The 17,663-nt window shown below is 36.8% G+C and overlaps 1 protein-coding gene across 2 annotated transcripts in view; it reads right to left on the bottom strand.

Annotated features, from left to right (window-relative positions):
- Positions 1 to 17,663, bottom strand: part of ARHGAP15 (Rho GTPase activating protein 15) — a 466,518-nt gene that overhangs the window by 394,287 nt on the left and 54,568 nt on the right. For both annotated transcript variants that reach the window (XM_034424600.3, XM_087881819.1), the window contains 2 exons: positions 13,411 to 13,469; positions 8,308 to 8,395 (listed from right to left, as the gene is read on the bottom strand). In XM_034424600.3, coding sequence (XP_034280491.2) covers positions 8,308 to 8,395; positions 13,411 to 13,469 — 147 coding nt within the window. The remainder of the gene's footprint in view (positions 1 to 8,307; positions 8,396 to 13,410; positions 13,470 to 17,663) is intronic.

The following is a 17,663-nucleotide window of genomic DNA, read 5'->3' as shown; positions in this document are numbered from 1 at the left end:
CTTGCTGCATTTATTTCTTGTCAGCATCTTCTGTTTCTGAACTTTTGCCAAGAAAAGCCTTTGGCAGGTTGTCTAATTAGACCAAGGTTGGTGATAAGGCTGAAGAATTGTGTTATGAAGAATTTGTTTTGATTTAGTTTGGACTACGCTGAGATGAGTTAATTCTCAGCTGTTCTAATAAAGTCTGTTTGTTTCGAACTGTTTGCGTCTGATAATACCTACTTGGGCCTGGGTCACAACAACAAGAACAACTCAGAAAACAGGGTCGACTTGGGAGTAAAGCCACACCTTGGAGGTGATTGGCCCCTCCCATAGGAAGTAAAAGAGGAACAAACAGGGAGTGGGCTTTTGCAGGAAACAATTCGTTCGTTCTTGAGACTCTGTGCCAAGTTTTGCCTTGTACTGCGGTTGGAAACAAGTTACGTGGCAGCTTGCCAAACAAGATAAGGTATGTTGAGAAATATTCCTTTGAAAAACTGTTTGGACAAACCTTGCTGACTGTGAATGAACGTAATTCACAGTCGTGTAAATAAAACAGGTTTTTGCCAGGACCAATTCCTGCTTCCTGCTTGTTAAGGGAGCCTAGGTGAGAACATTGACCTTCCTTGTCAGAAGGTCACAAAAGGTGATCGTAAGACCCTGGGACACTGAAACCATCATAAATATGAGCCAGTTGCCAAACGTCCAAATTTTGATCATTTGACAATAGGGATACTGAAACGGTCATAAGTGTGAAAAACAGTCATAAGTTACTTTTTTCAGAACAGTCAAGTCTTCTAATCCAACCCCTATACCATTCCAGACAAATAAATGTCCAGACTTTTAAAAAAAAAAAACTTCCAGTGATGCAGCACCCACAATTCCAGAAGGCAAGCCGTTCTACTGGTTAATTGTTCTCAGTGTTGGCTCTCTCTCTCACACACACACAGCTGGCTCTTATTCATTTGTAGCTTTTTAAATTTGTAGCAGCTATTATTCCAAGATTTTAACTTGGCTGCTTTTCTGCTCAAGGCAGGATTCAAACTCACAATCTCTTACTTTCTAGTCTTGTGCCTTAACCACCATATGAAACTGGCCCTCCCAGTTAGGGCAACAACTGTCTTTTCTCCCAGACATTGGGATAGCAAGAAGATTGCATAGATGAATGCCCAGAGATGAGGAATAGCTGTTTTTTCTTGGAGGGCTCTGGGTTTGGGGCGGGGTGTTGATGTGACCTTCCCAGAGTTCTGTTTTACAAGATAAGTGTCCATATAAATCTTTTAAATAACTAAATAAATGCCCTTACTTTGTATTTTCCAGTCAGGCCAATTATGTTCTATCAAAACCCTTGGAAGAACAGTTCTTGTAAACTGATAAAAGTGTCCATTACATTTAAGTCCTGTTCTTGTGAATAGGGATGTAAGAAAGCATTTTTGTCCAGCAAATTAGTTTGCACAAGGACTAATAGCGTGAGTTTTGCTACTATCTGCTGAAGTTTCTGGAGGCTAAAAACACGGAGTGGGCCAGCATTTCATGTCAAAATGGAAATTTGCTTAAAAAGATATGGTCTTCAGAGAACATTGCTAACAACTAAATGCAAACAATGCGTAGCAACCTAGTATTTTATAACAGAGAAAGGTCAGCCTGTGATAAAGTTAAGAATGCTCAGTTGAAAATGTTTCCTTCAAATCAGTATACAGGTAGTCCTCGACTTACGACCATAATTGAACTCAAAATTTCTGTTGTTAAGTGAGTTTTGCCCCATTTTACGATCTCTCTTGCCACAGTTGTTAAGTGAATCACTGCAGTTGTTAAATTAGTAACACCGTTGTTAAGTGAATCTGGCTTCTCTATTTGACTTTGTTTAGAGAAGGTTGCAAAAGGTGATCACATGACCCTGGGAATATGAACCAGTTTTTTTTAAATTTTATTTATTTATTTAATTTGATTTATATGCCGCCCTTCTCTGGAGACTCAGGGCGGCTTACAATGTGTTAAGCAATAGCCTTCATCCTTTTGTATATTTATACAAAGTCAGCTTATTGCCCCCACAACTGGGTCCTCAATTTACCTACCTTAGAAAGGATGGAAGGCTGAGTCAACCTTGAGCCTGGCGAGATTCGAACCTGCAGTAATTGCAGGCAGCTGGTCTTAATAACAGGGTGCTTTAGACCACTGTAGTTGCCAATCATCCAATTTTTTATTTTATTTCTATCTTTTTTTATTTGTTTACAATACAAAATACAAAAAATATGAAAACAAACAGTAGGAAAAATAGAGGAGGGAAAGGGAAAGGGAACAGTGCAGAAAAGAAGGGAAAAAGAAAGAAAAGGCATTGACATCTGACACCCTAAAATAAGATAGTAACATCCAACCTCAACTTTTTACTTTTACATAGTAGTATAAACTAGCTATTTCTATATCAACAAATCTATCTAATCGGTAAAACCCAAAATCAAAGTTTCATTTTTTTCCATGTTAAGCACAAAGTCCAGAAGCAGTTTCCAGTAGAAACAAAAGTACTTAAGCATCCAAATTTTGATCATGTGACCATGGGGATGCTGCAATGGTCATAGATGTAGAAAAATGATCTTAAGTCACTTTTTCAGTGCTGTTGTCGCTTTGGACAGTCTCTAAATCAGGGGTGTCAAACTCAAGGCCTGGGGGCCAGATCCGGCCCATGGGGTGCTTAGATCTGGCCCATGGGGCCGCCTTTGGAAACAGTGAAGGACTGGCCTGCGGTGCCTCTGCCAGTGATTGGTCACCACAGGCACTCCAGACAAGATGATGAGCTGGCCATACCCACCCTGGCCACGCCCACTCCACCTTCCCCCCTCCGAGGTCAAACGCAACCCTGATACGGCCCTCAATGAAATTGTGTTTAGTACCCCTGCTCTAAATGAACTGTTGCAATTACCTGTAAAATAAAATGTTCCTGCTATCTACCTACCTATTTACCTACATCTTAGGCACTGAAAGGCATGCAATTTCTCCAATTATTATGGCCCATTTCCTAAAGGTTAGTGTGCTCCATGTACTTTGGATTAAACAGTGCTATTCAGTAGGACCTAGGAGGTGTGCCTTTTCTGTAGCTGCGCTTGCTCCGTGAGTCTTCTCCCAAACCCTGAGCCAGGAGTAGGAGGAGCTCATTTCAAAATGGTTTTATTCATTAGGAATGCATGAGATGGAGATATATCTTTTAATTGATACTTCTGTTATCTTGTTGACGCTTTTAGTTGTTTGTTAACAACCCAGCCACATGGTGAGGAGTGGGTGGCCATTAATTAAATAATTAAATCAATTTATAACAGTCCCCAAAAAATTCTGTCCTGTTAACTAAAACCGGCATTGTATTCCTGTACCTACAAACGTTAAATGTTCCACCTGACAAAATACCTATTCTCAATAAAGCAAGAGTTACAGGAATGCAGTCTGAAAATAGAACTCTGCGTGGATTTAGTTTTGCTTCATACCTTGTATTTATACCATAGCCTTTAATCAAGAATTAATGAATTAATGTATTTGTAAGCAGAGTATATCCATCTTTATGGAAAATCACATCATTTTCTTGGTAAAATTGTTACGTTATTAAATTCATACTGCAACGAATGAACATTGACTTCATTACATTGTTGAGTTAATGGCTGGATTCTTTCATTCTCCAAAATAAACCATTCTTAAAAGTAAAATTGGTAAACAATTTTTTAATCAGATCAGAAGTCTACGTTTATTTCCTTTGTGCTATCAAAAAATTATGGCAGGATTGTGTTGTTGTTTTTGTTTTTCAAAAAAAAAAATTACATTAATCTGCATCAAAAGCAAATAAGCTTTTCTCCAGAGTTCCTTTGCTAGAAAACTGTTTTTCCCCCGCTATGCCTGTAACGGTTAAAAAAAAAATCTTATTACATTATTAACAGACATACTTCGACAATGGGAGAATTCACCCATTAATAAAACAATGTAATGAAACAGCTAGGCTAACCTCTATAGTGCAGAAATGTTTGGTCATTGTTTTATTTACTGTTGGCTGAGTACGATGTACATTTATTTCTGTTCTGCTAAGGAAACTACAATAATGAAATAAAATCTTGTGTGTTTTTCTGTATATCCCTTTACTTCCCCAATCTAATAGCTATTTTTTTTTCTCTACAACAACGTAAATCACTCTTCCAAATTCTGCTTGATATAGCTGGAAGTAGCTGAGGCTATACCATATATTGAAATTCCAATTCTGACATATTGAAAATGGGACAGTTTTTATTGATAGATGCTACTATGCTGTTTCCCTGAAAATAAGACATCCCCTGATAATAAGCCCTCCCCAAAAATATCTAAACGTGGAGCTGGAAATCAGGTAAGACGGGAAGAGGAGCCCCATCTTGCACCATGCGCCCCAAAATAATAAGACCTCCCTGAAAATAAGGCCAAGCACTTATTTCGGGGTTCAAAAAAAATAAGACAGGGTCTTATTTTCAGGGAAACACGGGTATACTGAAGTGTATTGTTTCAATATTGCATTCACCTGTACAGGTAGTCCTCTTACAACCATTTCTTTAATGACCACATGAAATTACAATGGAACTGAAAAAGTGACATGACTATTTTTCACATGATTAAAACTTGGGCCCTTGACAACTGGCATGTATTTATGACGATAACAGTGTCCCTGGGTCATATTATTTTTTATTTATTTATTTATTTATTTATTTATTTATTTATTATTTATATTTATATACCGCCCTTCTCCCGAAGGACTCGGGGCGGTTAACAGTCAACAGATAAAACACAGAAATACAAAACTTAAAAACAATATTAAAATCCAATTAAATTAATTTGGCCCACAATTAAAAACATCCCTGTATTAAAACCCATAATTAAACAGTTTAAAGATTAAAACAATTTAAAAGAGTTAGGCCAGCCCAGTTTATTGGAATAAAAACATCTTTAGGGCACGACGAAAGGTGTGTAGATCCGGGATCCGCCGTATCTCCGGGGGCAGCTCATTCCAGTGGGTAGGTGCCCCCACAGAAAAGGCTCTCCCCCTGGGGGCTGCCAGTTGGCATTGTTTGACCGACGGCACCCTGAGGAGCCCCTCTCTGTGGGAGAGTACTGGTCGGTGGAAGGCTATCGTTGGCAGAAGGCGGTCTCATAAATACCCGGGTCCTAAGCCATGGAGCGCTCTAAAGGTGGTAACCAATACCTTGAAGCACATCCGGAAGACCACCGGAAGCCAGTGCAGCTCGCGCAGGAGAGGTGTTACATGGGAGCGCCGAGACGCCCCCATAACCACCCGCACGGCCACATTCTGGACCAGTTGGAGCCTCCGGGTGCTCTTCAAGGGGAGCCCCATGTAGAGAGCATTACAGTAGTCCAGGCGGGACGTGACGAGAGCATGAGTGACCGTGCGTAAGGCATCCTGATCCAGAAAGGGACGCAACTGGCGGATCAGGCAAACCTCATAAAAAGCCCCTGATAAAAGATATTATCAGCTTTTGCAGCCTTCTGACAAGCAAAGTCACTAGGGGAGCCAGATTCATTTAACAACAATGTTAGTAACTTAACAACTGCAATGATTCACTTAACAACTACGGCAAGAAAGGTCATAAAATGGAGCAAAATTCACTTAACAACTGCCTTGCAGAGCAATGGAGATTTTGGGATCAAATGTGATTTTCAGTTGAGGACTATCTCTATTAGATAAATCTAGGGAATAACAATTAATTCGCACTTCTGTCGAAACAAAATTGGGATTGTAATATTGGTGTATTCCTTCTCCATCAATATCTGAACATGATAGCTGGATATCATAAATAGAAGACAAAAAGTGAACTTATTTATATATTATGTTTTCATCAAAGGCAAATATATAAAATACAATACATAGTTTGTAAATGTATCTGGTTAATCATTTTCAACTAAATGATCTGATTCTCTGATCCTTTTGTTTTTGCAAGATATACAGTATGTCTGAAAAGTAAGTCATTTTTATAAAATATTTTATTATGGATTTTCCAGTGCATATGTGGAAAATACCAAAGAGAGTTGATTTAAAATGAGTATAATACTGATTCTGGGGTAAGAATGACAGGTCATCCTCAAATTACAACCATTCATTTAATGACTGAAGTTACAAGGGTGTTGAAAAATATGATTTACAATCAGTGCCCATACTTACAACCATCATAGCAGTCCCATGGTCATACGATCAAAATTCAGGAGCTTGGAAACTGGCATGTATATATGACGGTTGCAATGTCCTGGGGTTATATTTGCAAACTTTCTAGCTGACTTCTGATAAGCAAAGTCAGTGGGGGAAGCCAGGGTCACTCAACAACCATGTGATTAATTTAATGATTGCAGCAAAAATATTGTAAAATTGGATACAACTCAATTAATAACCATCTTGCTTAACGATAGAGGTTCCAGTCCCAATTGTAAATGGGACTTGATCCCGCCCCACCCCCCTTGATCGTAAATCAAGGACTACCTGTATCTTATCTCTCAATTGGCTTTATGATATCACATAATGAGGTCAAATTTGCACTGGTACATCAGAGAAGTTGGAGGTGGGAAGAATGGAACCAATCAAACATATTTTTTATGTAACAAGGCCACAGTCTTTGTGGTCCTGAGAATAGTCCAAAGTGGCATTACAGAAATTCAGGAGCAAAATTGCTAATTTTTCTTGTTTGTTTTGATTTGCCAAAGTAAAGGCCAAATTAATGCATGCTTTTTGCTCCTTATTTCCTGAATGATTTTGAAACTTCCACAAATAAAATTGATGATTCAACCTTGCCTCCTCAAGAAAGAAAGAAAGAAAGAAAGAAAGAAAGAAAGAAAGAAAGAAAGAAAGAAAGAAAGAAAGAAAGAAAAAAGAAAGAAAGAAAGGAGAGAGAGAGGGAGAGAAAGAGAGAAAGAAAGGAGAGAAAGAGAAAGAAAGAAAGAAAGAAAGAAAGAAAGAAAGAAAGAAAGAAAGAAAGAAAGAAAGAAAGAAAGAAAGAAAGAAAGGGCAAGGGAGCCCAAAAATAATTTGTGGATCCTTGAGCATCACATTCAAAACCATTTCCAATTAATCCATATTTTGTTACCGATTTTGTTTAAAATTATAACCATTTAACCTCTATTTCCTCATTTTATCTACTGTATAGTTGAATACGTTTCTGGATTGCTGTTCTTATTCACATTTTCATAAATTAAATAAACAGAAAAGTTAAAACAAACAAAAAGAAAGTGAATACCTACTCATTTTTAAAATAAACATTACATTAGAAGTGAAATTAAACCATATGATGGCTATAAAAGGATTAAAAAGGCGAAAAAGGTGAAAAAATAAAAGAAAAACCATTTAAAAACATTCTATTAGCTCCCTTCTCTTTCTTTCCCCCATATTTTTCTTTTTTTCTCTTCCCCCCCCCTCTCATTTTTCCGCCTTCTAATTTTAGTTGCTAATAGCTAATTATACTCTTTAAAAAAAAAAAAAATCTGGATTGTTCTTCTTTTTGGAACCCAGAGAAAAAGACATTCATTCTAGCCTGGAAAGGAAACAGGCCACAGTTATTTCCACAATGTTTCTGCAAAGGCAGAAAGCAGCCTCTCCTTGAGGTATATTAAAAAAATGAAGCACCGTGAATTCTGCTTAGAGATGCATTAAGTCTATTAGATAGAATCATAAGGCACATTCAGAAAATGTTAGGCAGAAACAGAAAATGTCAAATTTATATGAAGATAAAAATCACTTTGCTAAGTTACACTGTTTTGCTCTTTGGTAACACCCTGTATTAAGGTGCAATTTATAACTACTTTATTATTATTTATGATATGCAAGCCACTTTATAGCAAGCTCAATAGCAACTTAAATTCATGTATTAAAGATGCAAACACAGGGTTTAATACAATTTACATCTTATAATATTCTTTGTAACAGATTCTCATCGCATCATCTGTTAAGCATTTATTACTAATGCATTTTATAACATACTTTATAATACATTATTTGAGGAAGTAGTTGCATTTAGAGATCATTTCATAAATAAGAATAAAGCATTTATAACTGGCACCTTAATTTAAAGCGTTACCTCCGCATTACGAGAGAGCCACTCACCATCCGTCTCACTTTGCAATTATTCTCAAAAAGCACCTCTTAATAAAAGATACGCTGAGTTCTATTTCCCTTCCTCTCTCATCTGATTAAAAGTTTATTGAGCCATTTTCTTACATCTGCTCTCAGAAGTCTGAGGCTTAGCAACTCTGCATTTTTTTCCCATCACGCCAAACTTTTTTTCAATAGCACTTCTGAAAAGATGAGACATGAGAAAGATTACTGCTTACCAGATTGGGCACAGCTGGCTGTTTGGATTCCTTATAGAATTCTATTTTCCGTCCAGTGAGAACAATCCGAGAAGAAGTCCAGTTTTTCCTTAAATGCAATATATAAAGAAATCTGTCAATTAAACTCATGATATTGTTGTAAGAATCATAACTGCTTTCATAGATTAGCATTCCACAGTGTTTATGACTCAAAGAAGTAGCAGACAAATATATTTATTAAATAAATTGAGGGCAAAAAATATACACGGGAGAAGCTGATAAGGATTAGGAGGAGAAGGAGAAGGAAGAAAAAGAGAAGGACAAGGAAGAGGAACAGAAGGAGAAGGAAGAAGAAGGGAAGGGTGCCAAGATTAATGCATAAATCAATGCAGCAAAACATGAGGAATATTGCCTCCAATTTTGGTCTCCACAATAAAAAAATTATGTTGGGACTCTAAGAAGAGCGCAGAGAAGAGCAACAAAAATGATTAGAGGACTGGAAGGAAAACATATGAAGAACGGGTGCTGGAATCGGGTATGTCTGGTTTAATGAGAAGAAGTGACACGATAGCAGTGTTCCAATATTTAAGGAGCTGTCGCAAAAAAGCAGAGTTCAACCTATTCTCCAAAGTACCTGAAGGCAGGACAAGAAGCAATGGATGGAAACTAATCAAGGAGAGAACCAACCTGCAACTAAGGGGAAATTTCCTGACAGTGAGAACAATTAATCAGTGGAACGGCTTGCCTTCAGAAGTTGTCGGTACTCACTGGAGGTTTTTAAAAATAGATTGAATAACGTTTTGTCTGAAATGGTATAGAGTTTCCTGCTAGAAGACCTCCGAGGTCTCTTCCAACTCTGTAATTCTGTTAGCTAATTGATCTGATTCCTCCAAAGAGGACACAGTTAGTTTGTAAAGTGACATTGAACCATAGATGGCATGGCATTAAGCCTAGCAAACGAAAATGCCATTATGCGTAAAACAATATTTGAAAGAACTGACTAGGAGAAAAGATTTTCTTCATATATTGTCCTTACCATAGAGGGGAGTTACAGTGCAGTGTTTTAGTAAATCACACACACTGCTTGAACTCGAAAGAGATTTTCTCATATTGAATTGAGCCTGAGAAGCAACAATTACTTAAGTATTTTCTATGCTTTTTTTCCAAGGAAGGAATAAATTTGACAATGACAAGAAGTGGGGTGGGGTACAGGTGAACAGAGCCTCCCATGCAGTTTAGTTTTAGCCAATATCTGCCAAATTTTCAAACATGCCTCTATAGAGGAAGCAGAAAATTTGACATAGAATAGAATAGAATAGAATAGAATAGAATAGAATAGAATAGAATAGAATACAATAGAATACAATAGAATACAATAGAATACAATAGAACAGAATAACAGAGTTGGAAGGGACCTTGGAGGTCTTCTAGTCCAACCCCCTGCTTAGGCAGGAAACCCTACACTACTTCAGACAAATGGTTAGCCTTTTACTTTACTTTACTTTACTTTACTTTAATTTGATTTATATGCCGCCCTTCTCCGAAGACTCAGGGCGGCTTACAATGTGCTCAGCAATAGCCTTCATCTTTTTGTATATTTATACAAAGTCAGCTTATTGCCCCCACAAACTGGGTCCTCATTTCACCTACCTTAGAAAGGATGGAAGGCTGAGTCAACCTTGAGCCTTGGCGAGATTCGAACCCTGCAGTAATTGCAGGCAGCTGGTGTTAAAAAGCTTAATAACAGGGTGCCTTAAACCCCTGTACCACCAAGGCTCTTCTTAACCTTTTAGCCAACCTCTTCTTAAAAACTTCCAGTGTTGGAACATTCACAACTTCTGGAGGCAAGTTGTTCCACATATAACTCAAGGAATGTAGAAGAGTAGTACTTAACAAGACTTTGGAGGTCTTCTAATCCAATCCTCTGCTCAAGCAGGAGACCCTATACCATTCCAGAAAAGTGGGTATCCAGTAACAGTTGCATATTTATTTAATCCAGGTTTCTTGTACAGTTCTCAGAGCCGTTATGCAGAGACCGATGTGCCATTCAGCAAAAGACTCAATACTTTTCCCTTACAAAACTTTATAATTGTAGAAACTAAATTAACTGTCTAGGCACACAGGAAAACAAAGCATTCCATTAGATAGCCTTAAGGGTCAAATTATGAAAATTTTTATTTGGTTTTCCCAATTTAGGGAAGATTGGATGATGATTTCCAAATATTATTTCTTTTCCAATTATGCTTATAGTTACTGTGCCTCTTATTAAACACTTCAGTTTTTCATGTAACTTATGTTCAGTTTTCTTTGCTTTCTCTTGCATACTGTGCCTTAGGCCCACTGGTCAGAGATAAAGTCACCGCATCATGAAGGCATAAAATTGTATTAAAATTATCTACAGGCCTAGAGCACTCTGAAAAATGCACAAAATATAATATAAAAATATAAATAAATATAATTATCATTTTCTCCATCAAGAGAAAACAGTTCAGCCAAAGCAGTTTTACACAGGTACAGATGGGTGAATGACAGCAGCCATTCAATTGGCAGCAAATAATAGAGAGAGAGAGAACAACAATCAGTTTTGGAATTTGGTTAGAAACCTAGGTATCAAAACATTAGGAGACATCATTCAGAAAGCAACAGAAAAATGATGCAAAAAATAAAAAATCCTGCAGCAGTCATATTTAACCCATCCAAACCATAAAATTGTTACATACAGTGATAAAACATTGACCTCACAGCTGCGTGAGATACAGCTTCAGAGTTCGAGCTACTTTTTAAAATTGAAATCAATGACTTTCCAGAGCAGTCTTCCTTTGGTCATTATATTTGCATTCTAGGAAATGGACACCTGATGGCAGCACATTATAAGATCAATGTGGTTTATATTGCTCTATTTCCTTAAAGATACAGATTTTTAAAGTTTCACCCGACAATTCCAAGTTTAGCAGAAGAATGTTGGCACTTCCAACTTTCCTGAATTTCACCTTAATAATAGGAAGTGATAATTGAAGGAGAGGGAAACACTTTTTTCCTACATTTTAGACCTCTTATTTTTGTCTTCATAGGTGTGCATGTATAGGGCAAACTTAAACCATGACAGATGTATATTTAAAAAACATAACATAAATGTCTTCTGATTACCCTGTTTCCCCTAAAATAAGACATCCCTTGATAATAAGCCCAATTGGGCTTTTGAGCACATGCACTAAAATAAGCCCCCCCTCTGAAAATAAGCCCTCCCCAAAAATATTTAAACGCATGAGCAGTTGGTCCCCGCCATTTCCTCTGGTTTCCTCCATGCGCCTCAAAATAATAAGACCTCCCCAAAAATCAGGCCAAGCGCTTATTTCGGGATTCAAAAAAATATAAGACAGGGTCTTATTTTTGGGGAAACACAGTATATTTTGGTACATTTGGATCCTTAGTGGAGCTGAATTGGTAACTGGTGTTTAATTCTTTGATCCACTATGATGTATATTGTGGTGTTTTCCTCTGCCTCTCGGAACATATTGCACAGAAAACAAAGTATTGGTCACAAGCTCCACCCTGGGTTTCCTTCGGCTGAAGAATGGGATAAAAGTACAATCTATATAAATAAAAGATAAATATGATAACAGCTCTTTGAAAAAATGCAAAAAGACCAGAGTTCTTCAGCGTTAGAAAATCCATATTGGGACAGCACTAATTAAAAGCAACTGAGATATGTGGGCAGGCCCATCTGCTTGGTGACTGTATTTATCACTATTATAAGGCAGATGTGGGCATCACATACTGTAACAACCAGTTTGCCCAGAACCAAAAATGTGAGTGCTTGCACGTAGCAACGAAAAACCGGCAATTATATAGGACGTGATAGCGCCAGGGTGGGTGGGCGGGCCGAGCCACTGGTCGGAACTACCGGTTCACCCAAACCGGTCCAAACAGGTAGCAGCCCACCACTGCTATAAGGGTATAGTCTTCTTACAAGATTTTTTAACTTATTCAACAGTTCACTTAAAAGACTTTTCATCTAAAGTTCCACATCAGAATGTGGCCCTTTGAAAAAGAGCAAGGTTTCACCCTCCGGTTAAAACTGAGTTGATACATCCAGGAGACTATATTATCTCAGCCAATGAGCATCTGAATTGCCTGTGGATGTCAAAATTGCTATCAGGAAATACAGATGTGAGAAACGAGCCATAAAAGAGTTGAAATTTCAGTTGCTCTAATATCTATTATTCTATCCCCGAAATCTCCTGATGCATTTTCCATATTCAAATATCACCATTCGGAGATGATATTTCCCGCTCTGGTTGGGTAAGCAACCATTTCTCCTCCCCTAAAATTAGGATTTAGGCCAGTGGTTCCCAATGTGGGGCCCACGCCCCACAGAGGGGGCAATTTGATTTTTAATGGGGGCAATTTGAACCTTGTTTAAACCAAGTTAATGGCCTTTTAGGCTTCCTCCACGTGAGTAAAGTTCATTTTTTGAGTAAAGTAAGAATTATATGTCACCCGGGGGTGGGGGGGAATCAAGATTTTAGAGATGCTTAGGTGGGGCATGGCCAAAAATAGGTTGGGAACCACTGATTTAGGTAGAGGAATAATCATGAACATCACAAAGAGTTTTAAGTTCTCAGGCTGAAGTGGAAACAGGAATGGCACACAGACAACTTCTCTCTTCCTAATAAAGTTTTTCTTTCCCTAACACCACAAATTATAGAGAGCTTCAGTATGTTCTCCATTTCTGCTTTCTAGGGACATTATTCCAGGCTTACACTTCAATTCCCCCCCCCAATGGAATAATGATGGATAAAATTAAAATTCAAGACTGTAGAGCAAGACTCAAATTAAGGAACAAAGTTGCATCATCCATAGAATCAGATAAAGGTTCTTGTTTCTTCTTTACATTAAAAATGGCAACTTGATAATGAGATTATGGAAGATCTGGTGTTTAAAAAGTTTTGGGGGGAAGTAGAGGCATAATTTACAGTTCTTTGAACTTTTGAAGAAAATTATTGGGAAAAATGAACTTGATCTGAAGACAAAGCCTGATGATTGCCTGTTCTCTGAATCCCAAGTCAAATAACATATTACTTTGCACTTCTGTTTCTATTAGAATTATTTAATGTCACCTACCTTAGCTTCTTGCCTTCATCTGCAATTTTAGCCTTTAGAAGATAGCCTTCTTTGATTATCTGTAATAAAGAAGTTGATGCACAATGTTTATTCATTCCACTATTCCACTGTTATTTCTGATGGCATAATGCCTATTTAGCTTCCACCTGAATGCATTGGGAACCATACCATCTGTCTGGGCAATTGGTTCCATTGTCAAATTACTCTTATTGTTAGCATTTTTTTTCCTAAGTGTCAAAACAGATTTTCCTCTAACTTAAATCTATTAATCTGTGTCTAGAACAAGAAGGTACAGTTGAAGACCTTCTTCCTTAAGCAATATCTTCTCAGGTATTAGAAAAGGGACGTCGCACTGCTCATCTTCTTGCATTTCTTTTTATAAAACTTGATTTCTAGGAAAACTTTCCTTTCCCTTCTCTAATCCTATTTTAATTTCTCCGAATCATGCTTAAAATGTGGAAGCCAGGACTGGTATCAGTAACTAAGAAGGAATCTGATCACAGCAGATCAAAGTCTAAAAAATTGTCTAAAGTAAAATTGTAGAATTTATGTCTCACTATGGTCAGAGCTTGATTCAGGTCTTATAATGATCGAGCTGAACTATCTATGCATGTTATGTGTATATATGCAACATATCTATGTTATGTACATAACATCATCAACATCAAAGAATGCAGGTTGGCTGAATGGTACGTTGTTGCATAAACTCGTAGACTGTCTTTAAGAATAAAATATGCCTTTTGGCTTAATAGACACTTTAAAATTCAAATATTCAAGCAATGGGCTATAAAAGATTCATTTATAATATTGTTTGTTTTTATTAGCGAGTTTTTAAATGTAAACACAAAAGCATATGAACAGCTGATACTTTGAAACATGTTGGGCAACACATATGCTACATAATGCATATTCTTCATGAGCCCCTGAGAATTTTAAAACCCTTGTTCAAGGTACTAATGTTTATGCCATTCAAACTTCTCGGGGGTCATTGTTTTAAAATAAAAACATTGTATCATCCTTGTTTCTATATATGTATTGTTCCATACTGAGATTATATGACTTTCAATTAAGTTCATAAATTAGTTCATATTAAGTAATATAATTAATATGAAGAATATTCTATTCTATATTCTCTCCACCCTGTAGCATCATTTTTGCAATAAACATGTGGTTTATTCATCTTCTCCTTTGTTATCTTGTATAGTTACACTGTACATTTCAGGATATTGACAAGGAAATTATTTTCCTCTAGCTAAAATTTGAGTTGGAGAAAGTTTCTATTCATCCAAACTGAGATTTCTTTGTTATTCCTAGCCTGTGTAATTTAGTCTAAATTTTCAAACCTAGTGAGCTCCAGATATTGGACTAATATTGCCATTGAACTTAGTAAGGACGGGCCTTGGCCAAGATGGAAAATACAACATGGGAATCTTGGAAGGCACAAAATTTGGGAGGTCAGTTTATCCAACAGAAGCTGGAAATAACCAGAAATTGCAATACTGTATTGATGCAAATTTAAAAGTGGCAAAAAGTAGGCATTAGAGTTGATTCTTGCCTTCATTATATCTTTCCCCTTGGTCTTAGGGCATAAGAACAGAGTTCAGAAATTAAGATTAGTACATCTGAACCTGACCACATTAGACGTATGTCTGCTGTGCTGGGAACCATCTGTTAAAATAGTTTCATCACAGTCCCTCCAAGATAATTCAAGTTATCTTTTCAGCCATTTCACAGATGGATGACATGAGATTACTGAACATGAAATGGCCTTACAGCACTTGCTATCTCTTCTGCCTCAATAAATATCCATCATTTGTTTGTGAGGTTTTTTTTCAGTGCTGCCCTTTCTGTACCTTTCCAGTGAAGAAAAAGTTGAGGAAGAGATGGAGAGAAATTAATAGAGAAAGAAGGCAGAAAGTTCAATATATATATAAAAGATTAGCTAGCATGTCTTTATTTCTTTAGAGGTACTGTGGTATATTTATTTGAATCTACTGTGCATATGTTTTAATAATGGCAAGAGGAATTATGAAATGCACATGAAAATGACTTTAGAAATAATAGAGATGTGTTGATTTATTTCAGGAATGTGATCTAGAACTCATAGATAGTTAATTAAGCTGGGGGATAATTATTTCTTCCTGGAATAAAGAAATACTCCCATTGACAAAGATTTCCTTCACAAATTAATACATGAATGCAATGATGATAGATATTTAGCCAGGATCTCATTTCACTTTACAGGTAATGGAACATATAGAAGGGAGATGGGAATTTATTTTATACTCCCATCTTTTTATCCTGACTTCCTTGTATTAATGGGGGAAGTTGGCAGTGAGGGTAAGACCTTATTCAGTTGAGCATGGTTATAATTCTCTGGGTGATGGGCACTCTAATTATATAGGGTTACTAATTCCATGGAGACTGTAACCTCATTCATCTAAAAATAATTGCAGATTCAATACAAAGGAATGATGTACATATGTGGATTAATTTGCCATAGCACACCAGAAAAAAGAATTAGTGGGTGGACAATTTATAGACTGAAATACAAACTCGAAATAAGGATAATTTAATAATAATAATAATAATAATAATAATAATAATAATAATAATAATAATTAGAACAACAACAACAACAACAACAACAACATTACAATTAAAAGATAAAAACTAATACACATTAAAAATGAAAGAAAAAAAAGAAAAGTCCAGAAAAGACAAAAGAAAGAAAGGAGACAAAAGATCATATTAAATATATAAAAAAATACTTCCCCCGTCATCACAAGTATAAACAATGTTAGTAAGTTATTTTCTCTTAAAATATAATGAATGATCTCTTCTTCTCATATCTCATCTCTTATCTATAAACAAAGTTCTAAACCCTTGTTCAGTCCTGATCAGCATAAGTCTGTTACCGGTTACAAGACCTAAACATACATACATACATACATACATACATACATACATACGTGTGTGTGTATGTTAATCTTGATTAAATAAACCAACTTTATATTCCTTTCTTATAGTTTTAATAATCTTGATCTTTCAACCCTTCAAATCCCTTCTCACAAGATCCTTCAAAACTTTAACGTCTCTTTTGTAAATCCCAATCATTATTTTGGATTTGCATATCCCTTTTCATTATCAACATCAATCAATTTCAATAGTATATCCAATGTAGCATCTTTTTTTCTATATCATTCTTGTAGCCTGTCCTTTTTAAGTCTACTTTCAGATCAGGTTCACTCTTGTCTAGTAAAACTTTTTCCTTTTCATATCTTTGTACTCAGTCTATCTATAATGGCAGACACTCTTATAATTATTCACTGTTCAAAAATATCTTCATACATCCAATGTTAACGTATTTTGTTCCATTCTGTTTAAAGATAAAAGTAAAGGTTTCCCTTGTCCAGTTGTGTCCAACTCTAGGGGGCAGTGTTCATCTCCGTTTCTTAGCTTAGGGAGCCAGCATTACTACTAGCATTATCCGATGCTGTGGTCATGTGTCCAGCATGACTATAAACTGAGATGCATGGAATGCTATGCATCTCAGTGGTGAAATCCAATTTTTTTTACTACCAGTTCTGTGGGCGTGGCTTGGTAGGTGTGGCAGGGGAAGGATACTGCAAAATCTCCATTCCCACCCCACTCCTGGGGGAAGGATATTGAAAAATCTCCATTCCCACCCAACTCTGGGGCCAGCCAGAGGTGGTATTTGCCAGTTCTCCAAACTACTCAAAATTTCAGCTACCGGTTCTCCAGAACCTGTCAGAACCTGCTAGGTTTCACCCCTGCTTCCCACCAAGGTGATACCTATTTATTTACTTCATGCTTTTGAAGTGCTGGGTGAGCAAGAGCTGGGGCAAGTAATGGGAGCTCACCCTGTCACTCGGTGCTCAGGTCTCAAACCTGGGCTATCAGCTTTTCAGCTGACAAGCTTAGCGTCTTTAACCGCTGAATCATCACAACTACCCATTCTGTTTAGTAAGTCAAATTTAAGTGTTCTTCTCCTTTAATTATAATCTTTAGTTCCTTCTGGTTCTCTCTAGTGTCCGGTCTTCAAAATTCTCTCTAGTGTCCCATCATCCTATCATTTTTAAAGACTTCAAAATTATAGCATTTTCTCACTATAAGGATTGTTATAATTAATTTCAAAATCTATTCTCAAACCCATCCAGATCGTTATCCATTTGTAACCTTCCAAAATTAACATTCTAATCACTCTTTTGAGAGATTTTTTTAAAGTCCTT

The sequence above is a fragment of the Pantherophis guttatus genome, chromosome 1 (assembly GCF_059756535.1).
Source record: "Pantherophis guttatus breed Tessera chromosome 1, ASM5975653v1, whole genome shotgun sequence".
Lineage (NCBI taxonomy): Eukaryota > Metazoa > Chordata > Lepidosauria > Squamata > Colubridae > Pantherophis > Pantherophis guttatus.
The sequence above is the reverse complement of the archived record's forward strand: the minus strand, read 5'-3'. Positions and strand labels throughout refer to the sequence as shown.